At 39.5% G+C, this 26,754-nt stretch overlaps 1 protein-coding gene across 2 annotated transcripts in view; it reads right to left on the bottom strand.

Moving 5' to 3' along the window:
* MTCL2 (microtubule crosslinking factor 2) overlaps window positions 1-26,754 on the bottom strand; it is a 124,524-nt gene that overhangs the window by 86,045 nt on the left and 11,725 nt on the right. For both annotated transcript variants that reach the window (XM_074212009.1, XM_074212008.1), the window contains exon 2: window positions 2,072-2,296. In XM_074212009.1, the coding sequence (XP_074068110.1) occupies window positions 2,072-2,269 (198 nt within the window). In that variant the 5' untranslated portion in view covers window positions 2,270-2,296. The remainder of the gene's footprint in view (window positions 1-2,071; window positions 2,297-26,754) is intronic.

Below are 26,754 nucleotides of genomic sequence, written 5' to 3'. Positions count from 1 at the left end.
GCCCTTTCTCCATGGAAAGTGCTTCCTCCCAATTTCCTCACTATGCACAAACTTCACATGAGAGAAGGTCATAGTTTCATGTATGATGTTTTTATTTTCTTTCTATATAGAAATGTATTTGGGGACAATGTTAAGTTGATAATTTTTTAAGTATTTTTTTAAGAGAAGGGACTCCCTCTTTCTCTTCCCTTGTTGAATTCCTATCTATCCTTAAAGTTCAACTCAAATGTAATCTTCCAGAAAGTCTAGTCTTTTTTGGCCTTCATAATACTCTTTTTCTCTGCACAAAGCAAAGGGAGGGTGGCAAATACTATGCCTAGGTCCAAAGAGGTCAGGAAAGTACTTTATCCCTTAGTTTTGTACATCCCCACCCCCAAATCTTAGAGGAAAATGGGCAAGAAGTGCATGGATGGAGAGAAGTGTTCTGTTCAGAGCCAGCAGCCTCTTTAGCAATTAATGCTATTCCCAAGCATAAGTATTGCTGATTGAGTTCATCAACTGGGCAACATGGGAATGGGAGGAGAGAGGAGAAAAGAGGGGAAAGAAGAGGAAAAAAGGAGAGGAGATAAGGAAAGGACAGGAGAAAAGAGAAGAGACCGTAACAAACTTTTAAAAAAAAATGTTTCCTGTGTGAAGAGTACTGAATACAGGCAAGAAAGAAAGGAACTATCTCCTCATAATAGCCAGGTTCCTTGATGCCCTTCTCTTTTTTTGGTGCTATTTTTATTTACCCAAGAAAAAAAAAGAAACCAGTGTCATTAAACTATGACCTTAACAAATTCAATGGACTGAGTTAGGACTAGGATTTGGGACAGCTAGATGATACAGTGGGTAGAGGGCTGACCCTGAAGTCAGGAGGACCTGAGTTCAAATTTGACCTCAGACATCCAAAGAACCTCAAAAGTCAAAATATAGATAAAAAATTTTTTAAAGGTTTTTGCAAGGCAAACGGGGTTAAGTGGCTTGCCCAAGGCCACACAGCTAGGTAATTAGTGTCTGCCGGTGCTTTATCCATTGCACTACCTATCCTCCCACTAGATTAAAAAAATTTTAAAGTCTAAAGCAATCACAAGAAAAATACAATAAAGCAAAAACAATAATAGCCTTTATGTCTGTTCTTAAGAGAGTCTCCTGATATAGGTGTCCACCTTTAAAGGAATCTAGCCTGAATACATAGAACCAGAAGCCAACATACTAGTAGGTTAGTATGTTCACTATATCTCAAATATGCCAGGTTCTACTTTATCCCTAACAGGAAAACCCCTTCCACAGAATCTCTACCTACACAGACCTTCTCCATCCTGAAAGCTTGTCCTAATTTCCTTCCCTGACCATCCTGTAATTCAGACTAAATATCACTATTAGGGTCAAAGGTGAGAGGGGGATTCCCTTCCCAAAACAAGTCTAGACATATTTCCAATGGGCCAGGATACTAGGCAATGTCCTAGGTTCTAGCCACTGTGACTTATATATATCATGGACCACCTGGGATATGCATGATTATTCTAAAGGATAAAGGCTGGTCACATCTTGAAGCCCAGGAGTGATTCTCAGAGTGCCTGAGCTCCAAGAGTATAATGAAGGGGCATCTTGCTGTTTGGGATCTGATCACTCTCCTTGCCTACTGAATTTTCTCAGTCTTTCTTCTTCAGTTCAAGTGTTTGTTGCTCCAGAAAGCTTCAGGAGTCACACTGGTTCTGAATTCAGTATATTTACTACATGTGCACATTGGACAAATAACATTGGGTAACAGTTGGCCTAGGTTGGACCAGATGACCTCTGAGGTTTCTTCTAGCTCTAAATCTATGAACTTATGTCCCTGATCCTCCAAGAATAATGAACTCCCCCTCAGACCTAATACAGCACTCTGTACCTCTCAAATGTATTTACTAAATCTCTCATATATTACTGTTATATAAATTTCTCTTGGCCCATTAGAATATAAGGTTTAAGAGGGCAGGGTCTGTGTCTTCTCTAAATTTTCTATCCCCAAGTTCTTTCATAAGGAGGCATTTAATAATGTTTGACTGAATGAAATGAATGGGTAAGAGTTCTCCTCCTTATGACTCACCTTGACATCCTGCTCCAGGCTATGAATGAGTTCCCCATCCACCTGGCCTGTCTGGGCCACTCGGAGGCTGCGTCGTTCTGCCTTGCGTAGGCGATACTGCAGGATTCGGCAGGTCTTGCTGGCTTGGTCTAGCTGCTGTCGGAGCTCCTGGAGCTGGTAGACATCTTCCTCCATGTAGACATCTCGCATCTCCAGCATCTCAGCCCGTAGCTCCTCAATCTCATCCTAGAGAAAGGAAGATAGAAGCTTCAGTCCTGCAATGTCCCCTATCATCTCCTACCTGTCCCCCCATCCTTGTTGTACCCAAAACTATAGTGAGATAGTCTTAAAAATGGAAAAGCAAGAGACCAGAGCACAAAGAAGTTTTCAATTTAATTGGGATAAATGTTCAGAAACATGCAACAATGAGCTTAAATGAGCATGTTGTTGTCTAAATTGCTCTAGATTTGGGCATCAAACTGTGAGACTTGGGCACCAAGGTATGAGGCCTTGGGCTACTTAATCAACCTCTCTGAACCTATTTCTTCAATGATATTTGTACAATTTATCTCATAGAGGAAAGTATACTGTAAACTTAAGGTTCTCTAGACCCTCTATCCATAAGGAAAAAATATAAAATTAAAATTAGCATCACAGGACATGGAGCTTGATGGGCCCTTAGAGATCATCTGAGCAAATTATTTAATGGAGAAGGAAACTGAGACAGAGAGAGAGGGGAACTGACATGTCCAAAGTCACACAAGTCATGGCAATCAAGAACCTAACCCAAAGTTTTGGGATCTTTCTAATGCTTTATGCTCCCTCTTCAATCTACAAAGAGCCACAATTTCAGATCAGTGAATTAGTCTTTTTTTTTTTTTCCCAAGACAATGGGATTAAGTGAATTGCCCAAAGTCACACAGCTAGGTAATGATTAAGTGTTTGAGGACAAATTTGAACTCAGGTCCTCCTGACTTCAGGGCTCATACTCCACCTGTGCCACCTAGCTGATGCTCAATGAATTACTCTTAACCTGTTTTCTGTCATGAATTCCCTTGGGCAGTCTGGGGAAGCCACAACCCTGATTCAGAATTACATTCTTAAATGCATAAAGTAAAAATAATTAGGATGACAAAGTAAACCAGTTCTACAGAAATATAGTTAGAAGATATTTACCAAAAAAAAGTTCACAGAACTACTGATCTGAATTGATTTCACAGTTCTATCAATGCCAATCATGGCTCATTCCTAAGAACAGCAGCTCAGTTTACAGACAGATGCCAAATGTTCTTCACCAGTCCCTGAAGCCAGTCTCATCTCTCACTCCCTCCCTGACTCTAAAATCCTCTTTGAATCATTCTGGTCAGAGACTTGTTGGACACAAACCAGTGTGCAATGAGTGAGGAGCAAAAAACCTGGAAATGTGAAGAAGAAGTCAGATAGTTTATTTCATTTGAAGTTGGAGAAGTGAGGAAAAATAAATATTACACAGTATTCCAGGAAAAAAGATACACAGTTATTTTGTCTAAGACAATCTTGATGGAAAGGATGGAAGGTGGAACCAGCTACCAGATCTAAGACCTGCTAAATATTAGGGATTGAGAGTGGGGCTAAGTATTTAATGAGTTACTTTGCAGAAAAGAGGTCAGACTCATTTGGCTTGACCCCCAAAAGTAGAACTAAATGCAACATTGAAAGTTATAAGGAGGGACAGCTAGGTGGAGTGGTGGATAGAGCACCAGACCAGGAGTCAGGAGAATTTGAGTTCAAATGCAGCCTCAGACACTAAATACTTGGCTGTGGGACCTTGGGCATGTCATTTATCCCTATTGCCTTTCAAACAACAAAAAGTTATAAGAAATTAGATTTCAGCTGAATAATAATAATAATTAAAAATAAAGATGATTATGATGACTTTTAGCAGTTATTGTACTAGCAGTTACTGCAGTCAGAAAAATGAATGAACTTCCTCTCAAAAAAATAAATCTCACTATCCTTGGAGGTGCCTGCACAAGCAGGGATTGGATGACCACCTGTTCTGGAAGTGAAGTTAGACTTGATGTCCTCCAAAATTCCTTCTATCTTTGAGGTGCTTGATAGTCTCCTCTCCTTAACAGGAGAGAAAAAGGTTTAGGTCCAGAGAAGAGAAAATGTTCAGAGAGAGAGAGAGAGAGAACGAGAGAACGAGAATGCAGCCGAGAGAGAGAGAGAGAGAGAGAGAGAGAGAGAGAGAGAGAGAAAACGCAGCCAAGAGCATCAGAAGCTACAGGAAGGTCAAAAGGGAGAATAAGAAAAGGTCATTGGCTTTTACAGACTGGCAATTATGAAATCAATAGTAGCCTTGGAGAGAGTGTTTCAGATGAGCAGTAGAGTTGGAAACCAGACTACAAGGGCCTGAAAAGTGAGTAGGAGGTGAGGAAATGGGTGTAGATGATTCTTTCTAGGAATCTGGCTGTGAAGAGAGGTGTAGGATGATGAAGGGATAGTAGGGTCAAGCAAAATTGTATTTTTTTTTTAAAGAATGGGGGAGGCCTGGGTATGTTTATAGATTGAATGAGCATTTTTTTTAGCAGCCACAGTGAATTGTTGAAAACACAGTATTAAACCTAAATCCCACATCTTTTTTTTTACAACTGTTTCCAACCTAGGTCTCTACCATTATGTACTTATAGGATTGATTTTTTTTTTTAATCTAAAGTAGAGGACTTCCATATTAAGTCACTTCTGGTTCTTTCTTGTTAAATTTCTTATTGGTTCTGACCTAGCCATTCTCTTGAACTTCACTCCCTGGGGCCCCAGCAATGGGTGGGCTCTTGGCTCTATACTGAGCAGCTAGCCAGCTGCAATCAAAATCTAGGTCAGCAGAGCCTGGCACAGCTCACCACGTGAGGGGGCTGAATCAACAATACGGAACTTGTGGCTGTCACAGGCTATATCTCTGGCAGACAATCCCAGGGTCTGTGCTGGTGAAGTTCCCCCAAATCTCTGGGTGATAGAACAGACAGAGAAGATCATGCTAAAGAGAGGAGGGAAGCTGGGGAGACCTGTATAGAGTTCATAGCATTCATTGGGGGAAGACCAGACAGCTAAAGGCTGATCTGATCAGAGGAGCTAATACTTGGTTTGAGGGCACTTCTCAACCATGTGTTGACAACCTTTTGGTATATCCTGAGTTGTCCTGAGTTTGTCACTTCGGGGTTACCCTGATTCCCTTTGCCAAATTGTCACCAGTGCTGAAGGAAGTGCCATCAAGTGGGAAGAAAGGAGTAGGCCTGACTCTAGTGAATTACTGTAAGATCTGTTCTTTGGTTCTACACTTCCATTTAATGAACCTTGAAGTAACTACTATATTAAAAAGACTTTTCAAAAGTGCTAGGGAACCATAGATAAGACATAGGACCTCCTTCACTTTAAGGAACTTATCATCTAATAGTGAAGAAGAAACAAAATACATAATAATTTTCTTACAAAGGAGAATGAGGTAAGCAAAAAGAATGCAAGGCAAAGTGTTTATGAAGAGAAATGCTCTCTGTGGAAGAGAACATTTTCAGCTTGGTGAATGGATAAGATAGGAAGAATCAGGCAAGGCTTCCCGAAAAGGAAGCATCTGAATTGGACCTTGAGAAAAGGGAGGAACTGCACCAAATTAATCAGTCAGGCATGTATTTTTGGGGGGCGGAGCTAGGTGACATAATAAAGTGCCAGTTAGTCTAGAAATCTCATCTCCCTGAGTTCAAATTCAGCCTCAGACACTTATTAGCCATGTGACCCTGAGGCAAGGCACTCAATTTTATTTGCCTTATCTGTCAAATGAGCTGGAGAGAGCACCCCTGCAGTATCTCCACCAAGAAAATCTCAAATGAAGAGGATCATGAAGAGTAGGATATGACTGAAAACAACTGAACAATAAAAAGATAATGATTTTCCGAGCTAATAATACCATTAGATCCTAAAAAGGAGCATTTGATGAAACAGGGGAGCAAGACCCAAGAAGATGAACCTTATTGAGAAGTAAAGTGGGGCCTTCTGGATCTCTTCTCTACTTGTACGATGGGATTTCAGGCAGGAAATAAAAATGGATTACCTGGGAACAAAAGAGGAGGGCCCAAAAGTTCTTTCCTCTTCTCTAGAATTTTTAATTCTGTTCAATCTTTCTTAGAATTACAAAATGTATAAACTACTTCAAAAAGCCGCATCTGACTTCCCCTGCAGCAAATTCTTTCCTTCATTTCTTCCTATATCTTTATATAAACCCTTAAGTTTTTTCTCTGCTTTCTTTCCGCCAAAGTACAAAGAGTAAGTCCAGGCTGCCAAGTGAGATGCTGTCTGATGAGGAGAGAAGAGGGAGGGTCTGCGGCTCAGCTGTTGATGGGAAGGTTAAGTACTGTTCACAGCCTTCCAGACACTGCAGAGAGCATCCAGACCAATTGGCATCAAACAGGGATCACCTTCAGAAGATCTTCCTAAAAAGTGGTCATGAAGTGATGAACTCATGGAGAACAGGGATTGCTTTTGGCCTCTTATCCACAGAAATGAAGAGAGTGCCCAGCACATACTAGGCCATCCAGGCTCAGCTTGATTACTTACAGCCACAGAAGGGGAAGCCCCCCCCCCCCTTAAGACAGACCGTGTCACTCTGGGAAAGTTAGTGTTGGGATGTTTCTCCTTACAAGGAGCTGAATGCTGCATCTCTTCAGAGTCTTCATAATGAGCTCTAGTTCTGCGGTTTGGCACCAGACAGAACAAATCTGATGCTGCTTCTTCTGCACCAAGCACCTTTCATTCCATTTCAACAAACATTCATGAAATACCTATTATGTGTGAGTCACTCTGTTAGGCAGTGATTATAACAATCACTAATAGTGCCTGTCAGCCAAGAACTTGGGTTCCTCATTCAGACCTCAAAGACAGCAGTTCAGCTCAATTAAATGATCATTTACTATGCACCTACTGGGTGCTAGGTACTAGGGAAGACACAGAGGTTTAAAAAGACACAAACACAGTCCATGTCTTCACAAAGTACACAATATGAAAGGGGAACAAGAAAGAACCCATAGTATTTTATTGGTATTGTATGGTGATTGCATTAAAGAGAAGCATTTCAGCTAGAATGTGAAAGATGGTTATGAATTCAACAAGTAAAGAAGGGGGAAAAGGAGACAGTGTATGTAGTGCAGCAGAAATAGCATAGGCTTTGGGAAAAGAGTACATAGATTTCAACCTTTGATTGAATACTTACTACCTCGGTGTGACCTTGGGCAAGTCATTTACCTGGGGCCTCAATTTCACATCTACAAAGTGAGAGGGTTAAATTAGGTGGTAGCTAAGTCCTTTCTAGTCCTAGATATGTGAGTCTATAAGACCATCCTAGGGATGGGGATTAGCATGAGTTGAGGAACAGATGAAGGACTATATACATAGATCCTTTCCAGTACAAGGAACAGACCAGGCTTGGATAGAGTGTGCCCAAGAGCCTTCTGTTTCTTCTATTACTATCTTAGCCTCGCTTCTCTTCCTTGATTCCTCACTGCAAATGTTTTCTACAGCACTTTGGCAATTCCTTCATTCCACTTTGGCAGACAGATTTTCACTACTTAAAATCTCAGGAATCCTACAGATGGGACTGAGAGGAAGAGACTGTCCCACAAGCAATCATTTCTTGCTGTCATATCAAGATGAGATCCTGCTCCATACCTACCCAGGTTGAGAAACTCAATTTAACCCCATCCTATGGGGCAGCAAATATTCCAGAGAGAGGGAAAACCCCTGGCATGAAGATACAGCAACAAAGCCAATTAATGGAGTAGTCCATTAAAGGAAATGGATTCCTGTATAAACTGATGAGCCAGCTTTAGAATTGGAAGAGATATTCTCTGCAAAACCTTCAAACTCTTGAGATTCAGGGATTATTTCCCCTAATAGTAGCTTCCCCTCCCTCTACCCCTTTTCTCCCTTATTTTCCCAGTATGCACTTGATCAATTGGGCGAACAGAGCTGGCAGGCAGTTTCCATGGCAACATTAGGAGGGACAGACATGTCTGAGATCCTGATGTGACTCAGGGTTGTATTAGTCTGTTTTCCCAACAGAACTGGAGAGTGTGACTAGGGGACTTGATTCACTGAGCTCTCACAGCCTAGCCAGGTTTAAAAGACCTTAGTACCAGCCAAAGAGTTGTCAAGGAAAAGTTAGAGGACCATCCCATTCACCTCCAGACATATTAAGCACATTCCCTTCCACCCAAGTATTCACCATGCTACTCTCTCAATATCCCATTCCTATCCATCCTTTAAAAACCTCAATTTCATCACCTCCAAAAAGCCCTTCCCCCATGTTCTAATGTATTTTTCTACTAACTATCTGACTTTGGAGAAATCATTTAGCTTTTTTTCTTCTGACTGATGAATCTTGACCTCTTCTGGTCCTGCTCTGACCACCAGCCATATTCAAGTAGTGCTGCCCCAGCCCCTCCTTCTATGTTTTGCTCTAGGAATAGAAATCAAATCAACATCACCAATCTGGACAAGGATGTACCAATTGCTATAATTCCACTCATCATAATTTCTATTTTCCTGGCTGCCACTCCATTACCTAGGTTGGCTTTCTCTACTGGAAAATCTAAATTCTAGCTTTTCTTAGCAATACAGTGACTCATGACAATTTCGAAGGGTTTATCATCAAGAATGCTGTCCATCAGGGCAGCGAGGTGATGCAGCGGATAGCACATTGAGTCTGGAGTCAGGATGACCTGAGTTCAAATTCAACCTCAGACTACTTAATAATTACTTAGCGGTGTGACCTTGGGCAAGTCACTTAACCCTCCTTGCCTTGTAAAAACTGAAAAAAAAAAGTTGATCCACATCCAGAGAAGGAACTATGGAGTCTGAATGCAGATGAAAGTTTACTGTTTTCAATTTTTAAAATTTATTTTATGTTTTCCCCCTCTTATTTTTCCCCCCTTTTGTTCTGATTCTTCATTTACGATATGATCAATATGGGATTATGTTTAACACAGTTACATATCTATAACCTAGATTAGATTGCTCTCTGGGAGGGGAAGAGAAGGGAAGGGGGGGAGAAAAATGTGGAACTCAAAACCTTACAAAAAATGATTGTTGAAATCTTTGCATGTAGTAGGAAAATAAAAAAACAAATTTATTTAAAAAAAAGATGAGACTGGATTCTTGGTATTTCCAACAATTGAGACAGCACATAGTAGGTACTTAAACAGCACAACACTATATGTCCTCCTAGGTCCCTTCCTCCTCTGAATATAAGATAGTACTGGATTATGGACATGACTTAATATCAAGAGAACTGGGTTCAAATACTGCTTTAGAAACATAGCTATGTAATCATTAGAAAATCACTTAGCCTCAGTCTTTACTATCTGCAAAATAGATAATAATTCTTTTTTGTTTATTTTTTGTTTTTGCAAGGCAATGGGGTTAAGTGGCTTGCCCAAGGCCACACAACTAGGTAATTATTAAGTGACTGAGACCAGATTTGAACTCAGGTACTCCTTACTCCAGGTCCAGTGCTCTATTCACTGCTCCACCTACCTGCCCAAGAGATAATAATTCTTGTTTTACCTATATCACAAGATTGTTGTGAGCTTACAAACCTTAAAATGCTATAAGTTATTTGAGATATTATCAAACCTCTGAATTTTAGTCTGGGCTACACCACGTAATTCCTGAATAAATACATTCTCAAATGGTTTCACATATGTCTTAGTTACCTAATAAGGTTATAACAACCTTAAGGGAAGGGACTGTATTTTTTTTTTTTTGTGAGGCAAAGGGGTTAAATGACTTGCCCCAGGTCACAAAGCTAGTATATATCAAGTGTCTGAGATCAAATTTGAATTCAGGTCCTCCTGACTCTAGTGCTGGTGTTCTAGACACTGTACCACTTAGCTTCCCCAAAGGGACTGTATCTTGAAATACATAGCTTTGCAAACCTTTAAGTACAACATCAATGTCAATTAAGATGCTGGAACGTCAGAACTAGAAGGATTCTTCCCTTATAAGAATATCTCATATTCAAAGATGAGCACTTTTAAGGTTTTTGATCTTAAAAGGACAATTATCTCACTAAATCCTCTCTCATAACAATCCTGTGAGGGAGATATTAGCCCCAATTTATACATAAGGAAATTGAGACTGAAAGAGACTAAATGACTTCCTGAGAGTTTCTGAGCTAAGACAGATTCAAACCTAGGTCTTTTGTTTCTCACTATACCAGACTATTTCTCTTCTCTTAAATTATAGAACATAAAAATGTTAGAACTGAAAGGGATTGCAGGGAACAAATAATTCAATCTCTTCATTTTACATAGGAGGAAACTGAGACCCAGACAAGTTAGTTACTTCTTATCTTCCCCAGCACCCCAGCATAGGAAAAAGCATATAGGAAGTTATCAATCCAAGCATATTCATTAAACTTTCATTTATCCAGTCAATGTTTATCAAGCAACTATGTTCTTATGAAGGCATAACTCAGAGGTATTTTTTCCAGTATAAAAGTTTTCCACTCTTCATATTGTCTACCAAGCTCAGTGTGGGCTGTGAGAAAAGCAAGGCTTTATAAACCTTAAAGTACCATAGAAAGGTGGGTTGTTATTTTTTTAGCAACAATATTAATACTACCAAAAAAGCCACTTACTTTCCTCATGTGACAAAATCAGAGTAAGAGGAACTAATTCTCCCAAACCCCTCACTAAAACTTGGGAAAACTCACTAAACTTCCCCCAAATCAACCAGCAGAAGACACAGCTGGATCTTCTTAGAAACATTTTGTGTTCTTACAAAGTGAGCTAAACAGAGGCAGGTTCTTCCCAGCTTCCCTCCTATTCCAGAAACTCCTTACTATCTAAGTAATTAACTAAGCAAACACTGCCCCAGAGCCCCAAGGCAATCCCCAGACTAAAATAACTCTCAGGATTCGAGACCGGAAGACAGGGAACAGCCAGTGAACAGCCCCCAAATCAGGACTTGCTCCTTGAAGCCAAGTATACAAAAGCTGTTTGTTTCTTAGCAAGAGGAAAGGGAAGTGTGGCTTCCAATCATGGAGGTGTGTGGGCACTTTCACAACTATGAATCAACAGTTCACTAAAGTACTCTGGGGGCCCAGAAATCAACAGCCTACCTGAAACAAGGGTCTACTGTGAGATGGGGGCCCTTTTCTAGCACACCATACCCTCCTTCCCTCTCTCCCTTCTCCTACTCACATTTTCAAGTCCAACCCACCTCTTCAGGGAAACATTCCCCAACTACTTCAGCCGTCTCCTAGTTCTTGTTCCATTTACACTGATTATATGCTAAGTAGTAGTAGTAGTAATAATAATAACTCATGTTTCTTGAGGATTTTGAGGTTTAACAAGTGCTTTTCCCACAAAAACATACAAAGATAGGTAAAAGTATCGTATTATGAGCTCCATTTGACAGAAAATGAAACTGAGGATCAGTGAATGAAAGCACCTTGTTTTCAAGGTCATGAAGTTAAAAGGTGATAAAACTATGTCTACCTAATTCCAATTCCAAATCCCTACTCCACAAACCTAAGTGAGCTGCCTCTCTCCTTTTTATTGTTAATTTTAATACTATATGGAAAGCTTCCAGAGGACAGGGGCTATGTCTTAAAGCCTTTTCTCTATCTCTCTCACCATGGTCCCTTAGCAAAGGTTCTGCAAAGAAGGAAAAGTAGGACCTATTGAGAGACCTCAGAGAACATGAGAGGTAGACGGGATTTAGAGACTAGCTAGTCAGTAAGGACCTCTAAAGATGGGCTTGAGACATTATGTTGGCACATTATTAGCTGTGTGATCCTGGGAAAATCCCATAACCTCTCTAACTTCTAGTTTCTTCAAAATAACACTTAAAATATCAATCTCAATCATAGAGTCGTTGCAAGAAGAGCATGCCATAAACAATAAAGTGCCATAGAATTATGAGTTATCATTCTAAACCAGGAAACTAAGGCTCAGAAAAGGGAAGGGAGCAATCCAAGATCACATAGTAAGTGAAGAGTAGAGGAGGTACTAGAATCTTCATATTTTAGCTCCTAGGCCAGAGACCCTTCCACCATCATACAAAGCTACCCCCTGAACACTGAATGCCTAGTACTGAAGTAGAAGCCATGAGAGTCTGTGGCAGGTCAGAACATGTCCCTGTTGTGTGCTCTGTGTATATCTGAAAAACAAGCAAGAACAAATTGGCAACTCAGACTGAAGCAACAGTATTTCCCATTTCTGATCCCATGACTGGGGCTCCAGGCACATTCCAGGATGATCCAGCCTCTCTTCAAGGATCTAGTCAGAACACAAAGCTACACTTGGGGGCTGCTGCTATTCCCTTTGCCTGCCCTTGACCACAACCCTGCTGGAAGTCAGCTAATAAGCAGAGACACAGGAAGAGATAGCAGGGATGGGGGAATAGCTGGGAGAGGGGCCATGGACAGTTAAAGAGTCATGCAGTATAGTTAAAAAATCCTTGAATTTAGAGGGAAAAAAAAGTTGGGATGGAATCTGGTTTCTACCACCACTTCCAGATAGTTCTTGGTTAACTTGGCTGTGAAAAGAGATCATTTCAACAAATTGATCTCAAAAGGTCCCTTCTAGCTCTAAATTTATGGTCCTTTTGGTTTACATACATATGTTTTATTCATTCATGCTTGCCTAGGCAAGTCCATGTCTTCCCAGTCCTAGAAACTGTGGTCTGTTTTCTTCTTCCTGGATGAAGTTTCTCCTAAAATTATGTTTCATATCTTTTTTCATAGGATTAGATATTAGAGCTAGAAAGGCCCTCACAAATGAATTAGTCCAAGGCTCTCATTTTATAGTTTGCTTAAGTCAACAGATCCTGAGAGATGTCCAATTTAAGCTCACATAAAGGTTATAAATATTAGAGGGAGGATTCTGAACTAGGATCCTCTGACTTCAAAGTCGGTGCTTTTTCTACAATTACAAAGAGAAAACTAATGGGCAAAGAAATCCTACTTGTCCCTGGGCTGTATCACTCCTCCCATGGATGGCCAGAATTCTTGGTCTGAAGTTGGGAAGGTGATGAGGAGCAACACTCTATGGTCTTCCAGCTCTCTGAATTCCCACCCTACCAAGAGTCAAAAATCATCTGTAACAGGATGATTCCATGATTTCCAAGAGAGACTACTCAAGTAAGAGAACAGCCCAGCCTGGGTCACTGGTTTCCTGGAAAATATTTCAAAGACAAGTCATAGAAAGAAAGGAAGAACAGGAATCAACAGAACAGCAAACATAATGTTCAGCTCTCTCTGGTAGGTCTTCAAGCAAAAGCTAGTGGGAGGAGGGGGAGGAGGGTAGACTATTGAGAGAGGTTTATGAAGGACTTTTTTCAGATAGGGGCCACTACATGGTCTGTGGTCCTTTCCAAAACTCAGATGTGATGACTGTGATTTTTCCTCTAAGAGCTTGGATTTTTGTGGACCTATTATTTTGTTGGGTGGTTGGGGATGTCTGGGAGTAGGAAGAAATGGGAAACAAAATTACTACTAGATAGCAAAACAAAAGAACTATATTATGCTCAGTTCAGTTCTCCTTTCTTCATTTACAAGTCAGAGAGCATTCATGATCAAGTTCTTTGTTATAGAAAATTGCTCTTTCATTATTGCCAGGGGCCAGAAGAAGCACTCAAAATATAGGACTTTGAAATTCATTGTAAGGAGATCAGAAATATGTTATGCAGAACCCTATTTTTGATGGTTTTGTTTGAAGTGGGATTTTAATAGTATCTGTTTTTCTAAAAAACAGGGCATACCTGTAGTTTTCAGAAGCATCCAGGCTTAAGGCTGGGCCAGCAATCTCTATTTGATGCTAATGGGGATGTGGAAGCTGCTCGTCTTAGTAAAGCACTTTGGTACCATGGCAACCAACACTCACACTAGCAACTGTGGAGAGATATTGGCTTTTCATTTGTCTGCAGCAAATAACAAATGTCTCAGCTCCTGGCCTGTCTGCAGCTCAGCTGTGATACTCCTTAGGGGAACAGAGGAAGAAATAATGGTCAACAGGAACCTTTAAGATTATAGGCTTAGACCTGCTGGCTGCTGGCTTTCCCCCATTTTTAGGATGTTCACTTTCCTTTCTTTTACCTCCTAGCTTCCTTAATTTCTTTCAAAAATTGATATTCCCCCTCCTGTAGTAGTGCTTTCCCAGTCACTCCTGCTGATATTGCCTTCTTTCTGAGTAGTGGATAGAGTCCTGAAGTTAGGAGGACCAGAGTTCAAATCTAACCAGACAGTTGATACATACAAGCTATGGGACCTTGGGCAAGTCACTTAACCTTGATTGCCTTAAATCCAGGGCCCACTCTAGTTGTCCTTTTTCATATACATCTGACCATTGGGCCCAGATGGCTCTGGAGGAGAAAGTGAGGCTGATGACGGAGCACAGCAGCCCCCTCATTCAAATCCAATTCATTTACTTGTCATGACCACTTCCCTGATGTCATGTCTTTTTCAAGAACAAAAGACAAACATCATCATCATCATCATCATCATCTTCCATCTATTCTGTCTATAACTTATATGTCCCTAGTAATTTACATGTAGAATATGACCTCATTAGAATATGAGCTCTTTACTTTGGAATTATACCCAAAGGACAATAAAACTGTGTATACCCTTTGATCCAGCAATACTACTACTAGATCTATTTATCCAAAGATATCACAAAAAAGGGAAAAGAACTCAAATGTACAAGAATATTCATAGCAGTTCTTTTTTGTGGTCTCAAAGAATTGGAAATTGAGGGGTATTCCATCAATTGGGGAATGACTGAACAAGTTGATTTCAGAAAAACCTGCAAAGATTTAAATGAACTGATGCTGAGTGAAGTGAGCAGAACCAGGAGAACATTGAACACTTTAACAGCAACACTGTGTGATGATCAACTATGATAGACTTAGCTCTTCTCAGGAATACAGTGATCAAAGACAATTCTAAAAGACCTACAATGTAAAATGCCATCCACATCCAGAGAAAGAAATATGGAATCTGAATACAGCTCAAAGCATACTATTTTCATCTAAATTTTTTTTTGGTCTTTCCTTCTCATGGTTTTTCCCTTTTGTTTTCATTCTTCTTTCACAGAGTATCTATTAAGTAAATATGTGTAACATGATTATAGATGTAAAACCTATATAAGATGATTTGCTATCCAAAGGGAAGGGAAAGGAAGGGTGGTACAGATAGATAGAGCATTGGCCCTGGAGTCAGGAGAACCTGAGTTCAAATCTGACCTCAGACACTTATTGTCATATTTCCCCATGTATAAGATGTTCCCATGTATAGACACACCTTAACTTTGGGGCCTGAAATTTGGAAAAAAATATTACATAAAGTTATTGAACTCAAGTTGTATTCATCATAAAATTCATGCAACTCCTCATTACTGTCAAAACCCCCATCCATTAGCTCATCTTCATCTGCATTTGATGATGAATCATCATCTTAGGAGAGGCTCTGACTGCTTTCCTGCCTGTGCTCTGGTCTGTGGTTGACCACAAGCTCTCCCTGGGCAAGTCTGATGCATGGATGCATCTGGTTCATGAACCTGAAGCACCAATTGTGTCGTCCTTTGAAATCAGTCATTTCTTTTTTCATCAGCAATTCTTCTTGCCTCATGCTGAGCCACCTTTGTGGACAAAGGAATTCCACTTACCCTTTGCTCTTCAATCCATCTCTTCAATTCCCTCTCTAAATCAGGCCACTTTGCTGACTTGCCTCTCATGGTCTTCTTCTGCGTGATATTTTCAGTAGGGTTTCTTCCTCCCCATAGACAGTCCTGGATTGTTTTCTCAGTTGGAGGAGGACCAAATTGATGTTCAGAAGTATGATTTCCATTCACTTTTGTAAACTGGATTACATTGAACTTGAATTCAGTACTGTAGGAAAATCTTTTCTGAGCCATTTCTGGGGAGAACATGGCAAAACCTAATATACCAGTAGCAGAGGTGAAACAATGAGTACAAAGACAAGTGCAAAAAAGCAGGAAATGCAAGTAAAAAATCTACAACCATTGTATAAGAGGCTCCAGCTTTTAGATTCCAAATATTTCAAAAAACGGTGCATCTTTTACATGGAGAAATACAGTAATTACCTAGCTATGTGACCAAGAATATGAGTTGCATGAAGGCAGGAGATGTATTTTTGCCTTTCTTTGTATCCCTAGACCTTAGCAGTATCTGGCACATAGTTACTTCTTGTTGATGACTCAATCAGTATAGGACTTTGGGCAAGTCAATTAACCTCTGTGAGACTCGGTTTCTTCATGTTTAAAAATGGAATAATAAAAACTTACCACAAAGGGTTATTATGAGGATCAAAAGAGATAATATAAAGTGTTCTGAAAATCTGAAACATCACATAAATGGAAGTTATTGTCATTCCTATTTCTGGGTCAGAGCAGTTCTATCAAAGCCACAAGGGCATGCTTTTTCAGCCCACACACCCAAGATACCAGCTCTTCCATCTGCTTTCCTTGGCCTCACCTGACCCTTCTGCCCAGAGACAGACTCTAGGATCTTGGAGTAGACAGTGAGTCATTTGATTTCTGTCCTGGGGGAGCTATTGGTTAGATAGGCAAGAAACCCTTAAAATAATAATGATTATAATGTCTCTGGGTTCAGCCAGTACAAAAAAAAAGAAGCAACACTGATCTAGAGAACTCAGATGGGTTAATAATTCAATAATTAAAAAAGTATGTAGTGACTTAAAATAGGTAATAGTGCTAATTATCAATAAGAGAAATGCCAATGAAAAGAACTCTGAGGTTTCATCTCATACCCAGCAAATTGAAAAGGACTGCAAAAAGATGGAAATTGTAAAGATGAAAAAATAAATATAGAACTTATGATCTAGAAAGTCTGTAACTAATTCTGTTGCAAGTTGATTTATTAAAAAACCATTTATTAAATGCCTGCTATCCTGGAGATATACAAAGTTTAGACCTAGTTAGTCCCAAATAGTTATTAGCTCTAATACATAGTATTCCACAAAATAATACAGTGAGAAAAAGGTTAGGTTTGGACTTGAATTCAAATTTCAACTTTGTTTTTTTCTAGCTGTGTGACTTGAGGCAATCATAACTGTAAAATGAGGGGATGGTCTAAATCAGAGATATTTAACCTTGCGTTAAGGGGATATTTTCCCAAAACCCTAACTAAAATTGAATATTTCCTGCAATTATTTAAAAAAATTACTCTGAGGTGTCCATAAGGCTATACCATACTGTTAAAGGGTCCATTGCATAAACAAGATTAGGAAACCCTGGTATAAGGGGTTCCTCCCAATTAGACATCTATGATTTTTAAGACTGACTAGATGACCTTTGAGGTTCTTTCTATTTCTAAGCCTATCAATATAAGTTCATTAGAAAGAATTCAAAATAAGGAGGGAAGATTGTTACCAAGGTAAAAGGTAGGAGGAGGGGAAGGATCAGGGAAGACAAGTCAAATGGTCACTAAAGGGCTTTCATCACAGTGACTATGAGTGTTTGTCTGTGTCACACATACACAAATATGTAAAATAATAAAATGTATAATATATAACATAATAATAGCTATATTTTATGTAAAATTATCCATTTTATATATAATAATCTCTATATCTAGTCATCAAATTTCAGACATGTGACTTTAGGAAATATTTTTGTGAGTATGTGCAGAATGAATTGTAAGAGGGAGTGAAGAGAGACTGGGAGGCCAGTCATGAGGCTGTTACAATAGCCCAGAAGGCAGGTGAAAGGAAACTAGGGGAGGTGATAATTAGAGTGAGAATATTAGATTTTGCTGGACAATTATATATTCTGGAAGCCATGGGACCTGGTACAGTTCTGTACATAGTAAGTGCATAATAAATGTTTGATGATGACGATGAGGTCTTTCCCTCTATAATGTACAGGGTGACTGGTGGGATTATTAGTGGGGTGGGGGGGTGAGGACTAGACAAGAAAGGAACCCTCTGATCTTCTAGCTTCTGACACAAGAGGGTAAGCTGGCCTCTGAGTCCAGCTAGGGTCCTGCTGACTATCTCATTTCCACCTCCCTAAGAAAGCAGAAGCTGTAGCCATCTGCCACACCTTCTGCCTTTTCCCCAAGGGTGTACAAGCCCTGGATGAGATCATAGGGTTGTCCGTTATTTGGACACCATCCCTGGGATAAGCCAGAAGGCAGTTATTGTTACCTTACAGTCCCAAGCTCTGTAAATGGTTTGTTCTGTTTTCCACTGAGGAAAACTCCATAAAATCATGAAATGTCAAAGCTGGATCATCTAGTGCAACCCCTCAATTTATAGAGAAAGAAATCAAGGCCCAGAGAGGGTACTTATTCAAGACTTGTGAAATAACCTTTTAACAAATAGGGGAAAGCTATTTTCTTAATCTTATTTTCCTTCACTTAGACTACCTTTTTGAACCCCTCCCTTCATTATCTACCCAAATCCTTAAGTCCTACTTCCTCCATAAAGCCTTCCTAGTTCCTCTCATGTCTGGTACTCACTGCTCCTAAACTACGCATCTGATTACAGCATATCTTGTACTGCTCCTACATTTTCATTACAAGTTTTAATTTTCCAACTAGATTATGATCTTGTAGGTAACAGTCCTTGATTTGACTCCCCCACAAGTCTTAGCAAAGAAATATAGATTTCAAGTTGGAAAGCTTTTCAATCCAATCTCCCACTCTACAGATGTAGGTTTGTAAGTTTAAATTTCATTCAGAAGAAGGTCACACCAGAAAGGACAGTGATCAGTGTGGGAAAACTGGGACACTAATGCATTTTTGGTGGACCTGTGAACCAATCCAACCTTTGCAGAGAACAATTTGGAATTATGCTCAAAGGGCAATAAAAATATGCATACACTTTGAGATCAAGAAAAAAGGGAAAAAACATCATTTGTACAAAATTATTTATAGCAGTTCTGTTAGTGGTGGCAAAGAATTGTAAATTGAGGGGATGTCCAACAGTTAGGGAATAGCTGAACAAACTGTGGTATATGTATATGATGGAACACTATTGTTCTATTAGAAACCAGGAGGGAATGGGAATTCAGAGAAGACTGGAAAGATTTGCATGAACTGAAGCTGAGCGAGATGAACAGAGCCAGAAGAACACTGTACACCACAATAGCAACATGGGGGTGATGATCAACCTTAATGGATTTGCTCATTTTATCGGTGCAATGATCAGGGACAATTTTAGGGGCTCTGTGATGGAGAATACCATTTGTATCCAAAGAAAAAACTGTGGAGTTTAAACAAAAACCAAAGACTGCTACCTTCAATTTTTTTTAAAAGTTGTCTTATGTACTTATGTACATAATTTTGCTATCTCTAATATTTTATTTTTTCCTCAAAGCTATGTTTTTTTCTCAACACATTCAATTTTTTATCAATGCATAGCATGGAAAAAATGTAAAGATTATCAGACTGCCTTCTGTGGGGGAGGGGGAGGGAAGCAAGGATGGGGGGAAATTATAAAATTCAAAACCTTACAAAAAAAGATAGGTAGAAACAACTACTGTATATAATTGGAAAAAATAAAATATTTATATAATAAAAAAGGTCACAGAGGTATGGAATTTGAAAAGTCAGAACTTGAATCCTGGTTGGCCATCAAATTCAGTATTTTTTCCATATCTATAACTTATTGCTTCCTCTCTGTACTATGCTATTTGTATAGCATTGTCTGGAGACGGGATGGGAGACAGGATGGCAATCCTGGTTTGGTGCTAAAGGTGAGAGCTGGAAATCTCCAGAGTGGCATTAGGACATGGAATTGCCAAGAAAGGGAGTGCATCATCTTATGAGTGTATGGGCTCACATGTACACATATGCATATAGTCCCTACAATACTTACAGAATTATGCTAAGCCCTGTATATAAAAAGATAAAAATCACAAAGTAAACTACTTGAAATCCACTAGGAAAGAGATGAGAAGAATACTAACAAGTCTAATCCAAGGCAGAGAGTTAGAAGGAATGTGCTGGAGGAAAACTTACAGAGGGAGAGTATACTTTTAATTGATGAAGGATGGGGGCAGGGTCCAAGATGTTATAAAATATCTAAACAAGATACCCAAACAAATATCTAGTCATGGAATTTAATCTTTACCCTTCTGTAACCTTTTCTTCAATAAACTTCAGTCACTGGTGTCACCAGCAATGGAAAACTTCTTGGAGTTGTCTGGGTTCAAGATTTTAGAACTGGTCCAATCTCTTTATACTGCTGATAAAGAAACTGAGGTTTAGAAAAGTTAAGGGATCTCCTCAAGATTCTATGAGCAGGGAGGCTAGGTGGCATAGTGGATAAAAGCACCAGCCTTGAAGTCAGAAGTACCTGGGTTGAAATCTGGCCTCAGACACTTAATAATTACCTAGCTGTGTGGCCTTGGGCAAGCCACTTAACCCCATTTGCCTTGCAAAAACCTAAAAAAAAAAAAAAGATTCTATGAGCAAAAAAAAAAAAAATTCTATGAGCAGGATTCAAATCCAGGTTTCCTGACACCAAATCCAGTGAAACCATGATAGTCTTTTTATACTCTGGCCGCAATCCGCTAGGTGTGAGAAAGAGCAAGTGACTACTCCTGAGTCTTAACTTCCTCAATGTGAAGTGGGGATAATATTTGTATCACGTCTTTCATGGAGGTATGGGTAAGGAAAATACTTTGTAAATTTCTAAGAATTATAGAAATTAGGAGTTGAAATTAGTTTTATAAAAACTGTCAGTATCAGAAGGTACCAACCTGTAGTATGAAAGGACTCACTGGGAGCTTTCAACCAATGACATCATAGATCTAGTAGGGCCCTCTGGAATGCATATATACATATATACATATATATATATATATATATATATATATATACACATATATACACACACATATATGTATATATTTGTTGTTTTGAAGAAGGGAAAGCTAGCCTTCACCCACTTGGTTTTATTCTCATCCTTCACTCCATAACCCAGGATTTCAAGCTCAAAGTCTTACTTTGGCAGAGTGTTATAATCCTTTTGAATTCATTCTTCCTTCAATCAACCAACCAACCAGCAAATCTTTATTTGCTCATCCTACTTTTTGAGTAAAGTCCTACTCAGGATATAGCAGTTCCTTTCAAACTAGAAAGGCTTGGAGTACAGGGCTGTGAAATCTGTTGTCCAAAGGACCAGTCCAGCTAAGTCCTAAGGGGGGTTCATCAGAGGAGGAGGAAAAGACATTTTTTTCCTACTATACTTATGTAGTAGACAGTCTACAAATACATGAAGATGCTTCAATCTGCACAGACATAAGGAGTGAAATAGAAGTAATAATTTTAAAAATTATAATACTATAGTGTTTTATAAACTGCAGAGTGCTTTCTTTACCAGTTATGTAATAGAAAAATTGCCCCCATTATACAGAGGAGAAAATTGAGACTTAGAGAGGCCAGATGACTTATCTATGGGCTACATAGATGAAACCATGCATCATTTGAAATATTCAAATACTGAACTATTAGACTCAAGGGAAACAAAGACAAAAGCAATTAAATAAACATGTAACGTAACAACTCCTTCCAGAAAAATCCTTCATAATCCATTATCTCATTTTACATTCACAACCACCCTGTGAGTCAAGGAATTAGTTCCTTCATTTTACAGATGAAGAAAACAGGCTCAGAATGAGTAAGTAATGTGGCCAGTGTCACACTGTGACTTTGTCTTCAGGCTGGGCCAAGAACTCAGTCTTTTTCTAGTGCCAGTGCTATTTTTGATACCATTACACAGGTTCCCTTTGGTGGGGAGTTAGGAATAGGGTAAGGGGAGAGAGGTGGGCAAGGTTACTTAGAACCAGACTTAGGCTCTAGCACAACTAGTCTCAGATCTCCTAGAGTTCTGAATCTGAGTGGATGACACACCCCAAAACAGTCAGAGATTAGACTGGTACAAGAGCTTTTTCTTTCTTTTTTCTTTTTTTTTTTTTTTGACTAGATCTCTGGGTCCTTTGAGTAGCTATTTCTGTAGAAAACAAAAATAACAGTATCTGTTTAGCCCATATAAACAAGAGCGAAAGGAAGGTGGGAGACACTGATAATATCACTTGAGCGGCCTTGTTGGGACAGGGTGTTAAATAAAAACCTTCCCACTGCAGGCAATGCCAGGCAGGCTGCCAATTTCCATAAACCTCTCAAAAACCTTTCAAAAAGTTGAATGGGCAGCCTTTTGACTTTCAGAGGCCAGCTCCATCCCTCTTCGTGAGATTTCCCTCTTTTGCTCTGTTCCATCTCTGTCTTCCTTTCCTGGTTTCTCTCCTCTCTCCACCCTGGCCACCTTTCTTACCTCTTCTAACTCCCAGAGGTCCCTTCTTAGCAGCCTTTGCCCTTCCAACTCTGCCTCTAACACTATGTGACTTCAGTAAGTTTGATCTCTGACTCCAAAAACAGAAATCTTTTTACTGTAATATAGGAATCCTAAATTATTAGGGACTCAGGAATGTTTCCCAAATGACCAGTAGAGATTTGAGGTTCCCTGTGTTACCCCAAAAATTCAATACTAAATGAGACTTCAAGTTTATTAAATTCTAGCTCTATCAGATTTCTCCAGATCCCTCTGCAGCTCACAGAATTACAACCCCCCCCCCCTTCCAGAGATAGCAACACGTTTGGAGAGGAAAAAAGAGGGTAAGAAAGTCAAGAATGGATAAGGAGGGGCAGGGGTGGGGAACAGAAAAAAGATGAAAGATACATTTGGGCCTTTGAAGTTCAGTCTTTTATTAGTTTAAATTTCCAGCAAATAAGGTTTTGTTTATTTAGCCTTTCTGGAAATTTTCCATCACTCCCAAACCCCTTTCCTTCTTTCTCTCTGTTTTTTGCAAGGCAATAGGGTTAAGTGACTTGCCCAAGGTCATACAGTAAGTATTTGACACTGCCACATCTTGTACTATTGTAAAAATCAGCTAGTAGATCTGACTGCCTTGAGTCTCAGTGTCTGTCTGTCTGTCTCTCTCAGTTGTCAATTATTATCTTATAATAATAATAATCTTCTTATGAACACTTACTAGCTGTAACCCTGGGCAAGTCACTTAACCTCAGATTCCTCAACTGTAAAATGGAACTAATAATATTGCCTACCTTGCAGTGTTGTTGTGAGGATCAAATGAGTTGATATGTTTAAAGCTTTTGGTTTGATAAATGGTAGTAGGTGCTTTTCTCTTCTTCCTTAATCTGAGTGCCATCCCTCTGAAACCACCTCAAGTTTTTTAACCTTAAATCTTAAATAAAAATTTTATATGTAAGTAGTTGTGTGAATGTTGTGTCTCCTATTAGACTGAACTCCTTGAGATCAGGGACTATTGGTAATTTGCCTTCCTTTGTATCCTTAGGACTTAGTATAATGCATTATATAGTAAGCACAAAATGTTAGCTGACTAAGTTAAATGTTTGAGTTTAAAATAGGAATAGAGACTATGTCCTACTAGGTGAAGGAACTGGAGATGTTAAATTCTAAAAAAGTAAAGGTTTGTTCTTATTTTTATAATGTAGAATTGAATTGATACTGCAGGTACATGTAAGAAAATATTTCCCAACGTTCCAAAAATGAATAGACTGGCTCATGAGGAAGTGACTCCCATGACTTGTTGACTTGGATGAATATTTATTGAGAATTTATAAATGGAAATCTAACACTAAGACTTTTGGGATTTCCTAGAACCATATTGCCTATATAAGGGTTTGGTGAAAGAAGACCTGAGATCAAGTCCTAACTCCAACTTTCACATAGTAATATGACTATTGGCAGGACATTCAACCTTAGAATCTCAGTTTCCTTACCTGGAAAAAGCAGGGAAGGGGAAGGTTAGGGTTGATAATATTTTTATTACCTCTTTCATAAGATTGTTTGGAGATTAAATTAGTTATTATGGGACTTTAAGTCTTATTCAATGTGAAGCATTTTTACTGTTCATCTATACCTTTTCTCTAAACTGATAAATCCTGGAATGTTCTGAAAGAGAAGAGGCAGAGAATGGAGAGATCAATACTTCCAGGTACCAGATGCACCAATGATAGCTATGATCGTCATTGATAAACATTGAGTTCTTCCTGTATACAGCCCAAGCCCAGTGTTTTGACATTCAGGGAAGAAGAAAATAATGGAAGAGAACAGGAGGCAAGGACCAGCACATCCAGTCCCTTCTGAATTCTCACACAAGCCTAGGTGGGTGAGTTCCTCAAATTCTCTGTTTGACCATTTTGCTAGATACATAAACATGTTGCCATTGTTGCTGCTCTACCAGAATCCAGTCCAGGCTCTGCCACTTGCTATCCAGCCTTGGGCCAAAGAATGACAGCTTCTCTAGCTGTCAATTTCCTCATCTGAAAACTGGGGAAGACTAAATTATCTTTAAAGTCTCTGATGGTTCTGATATCATATTCTAAGGCCCCTTTTACCTCTGACATAGAACACAGAATGTTCTAAGACCTTTGTCAGCTCTGACATTCCATGCTCTAAGACCCTTGTCAATTCTGATGTTCTATCTTCTAAGATCCCAGTATTCTGTTCTAAGTCCCTCGTCAACTCTGGCATTCTATGTTCTAAGGTTCCTTCCAGCTTTGACATTCTATATTCTCAAGGCTCCTTCTATTTATGACATTCTGTTCTAAGGCCCCTTTCATCTCTGACATTCTATGTTCTAAGGTTCATCATGGCTCTGACATTCTCTGATGAAACCAGTGGGGGATTCTGGTTAGGAGAAACAAAATAACCTCTCCTCTGGAATCATACAACAGAGCTTTCTACTATCTCCCCATCTCCCCCCACAATAGAAAGAATTAAGTTGCAATTTGCCAAACCTAATCAGAAATGCACTGATTTCCTCTGGGAATGCTAATGAGAAAACCATCAAGATTAAAATAGTCACATAATATATAACTATCCTTTCCTTTCTAGAGTCAGCCATTTGCCCTGGGAAGAAATCTAATGTTAGATCAACAGCACAAGGTGTCAATCCCAAACCCAAAGCTGGTTAGTTCTCTCCATAAGGTTCAAGAACCTAGGTGCTCTCAGTCTGAGAATCCAGGCAATAATTAGCCTGAATTGTGTTAGGATGGGTGGGAGCTCTTGACTCCAAGGACTGGCTAAATTGGGCACTCACTCCCTGCCTCATCCTCCTCCTGGAAAGATGGGCAGTGTCCTGGGGGCAATCACTGCTGATCCATCTGTCCCATCTGAGCAAACACTGCTCCAAGAGGGAAGGAACACTGTGAGGGAACAGGATGGAGCCTGGGCCCCTCTCCAGTTCCTCAGGGAGTAAGAATGATTTAGTTGAGGAGATAATTCTAAGAAACAAATGTTCTGAGCCTTCTGCATGACCATGACATCAGTCAATGGATGCTTCTGGCCAAAGCCCTCCTGAGTTCCTGGCTGGAGAAGACACCCCATTATCTAACCCTGCTCTGGCACCTAATTCAATGTTTTTCATCTTTCAATGTCTTTTCTCCCTGCCAAGAAGCATCCTGGTAAAACGGAAAGAGCACTGATCTTGGATGCTGAAGATCAAAGTTGCCCAGTTCCAGCCATTCTAATTCCCTCCTCTGAGCCCTCTAAAATGGAAGTACAACAGAATATTACTTATACGTCACAGGGGTGTTGTGAAGAAAGGGATTCAATAGCCTTAAAGTGCTAGAGAAATGTTGTTATTGTTGATGTTAATGTTATTCCTATTGTCACTGCTGTTGCTCCCCAAATTGGGTTTCTCCCTCTTTCTTAAACTCCCTGCTCCCTCTCACACCTCCTGTCACTCTCAAAAGAAACCTTCAGAGCATGACTGCTTCCTGGGTACTATCCTGCCCACTCCTCCCATTCCTGGAATATAATTTGGGCATAGTACCATGGCTCCAAAAACAGTGTCAAATAAAAGCTAACTGACTTACCCAAAGGTTCACCAGGGTTACCAGAAGTTGTCAGGGTCTCATTCACAGATGTCATGGCTATTAAGGACCTGGAAAATGATCTAGTCCAACCACCTTATATCATTCTTTAATAACAATTTATTATGAAATTAACTTAAAAACAATAACAAGTCAATTAAAATGACATTTCCAAGTATTTCAAGCTCCCTCTTTCTTTTAGAGAAAGGAAAATGAGAGAGGAGGTGATTTGTCCTAAGGCACACAAATTCATGTGTCATTCAAGATCTACTATCTGGCTGCAATCTACTTTTCCAGTTTTCAAATGATTCTCTTTCTTTAGCTCTATTATTTCAGCTAAGTCACACCCTCTCCCACCTCTGTGAATTTGCACATGCCTCCCCATTCTCTTCCCTCTGGAAGGAACTGGAAAGGGCTCCTCCAATACATTATAGCCCTTCAAAGTTCCTTTTCAAGACCCAGATTATGGGTCAACTCTTCTATGATGCCATCTCCCACACAAGAAATCAATCTCCTCTCTAGATTTCTTAGGTCTGACATTTTCTTGGAACAATTATTACATTCTAGGATCACGGTTCTTGGTGTACAAGTCTTATCCCATCAATAAGACTGTGTTCCTTAAAGGCCAACACTGTGTGGTTTTTCATCTTTCTGTCCCCAGCACTAAATACAGACCCTGTACATTGTATGGGGATTAATAAATGGCAGTTGAATTTAAAGTTGAGGTCAAATCTTTAGAATCCAAATCTGATTACCAAGTTTCT

This window comes from Macrotis lagotis, chromosome 1 (genome assembly GCF_037893015.1).
Source record: "Macrotis lagotis isolate mMagLag1 chromosome 1, bilby.v1.9.chrom.fasta, whole genome shotgun sequence".
NCBI lineage: Eukaryota > Metazoa > Chordata > Mammalia > Peramelemorphia > Peramelidae > Macrotis > Macrotis lagotis.
Note: the sequence above shows the minus strand (reverse complement) of the source record. Positions and strands in the feature narration are given on the sequence as shown.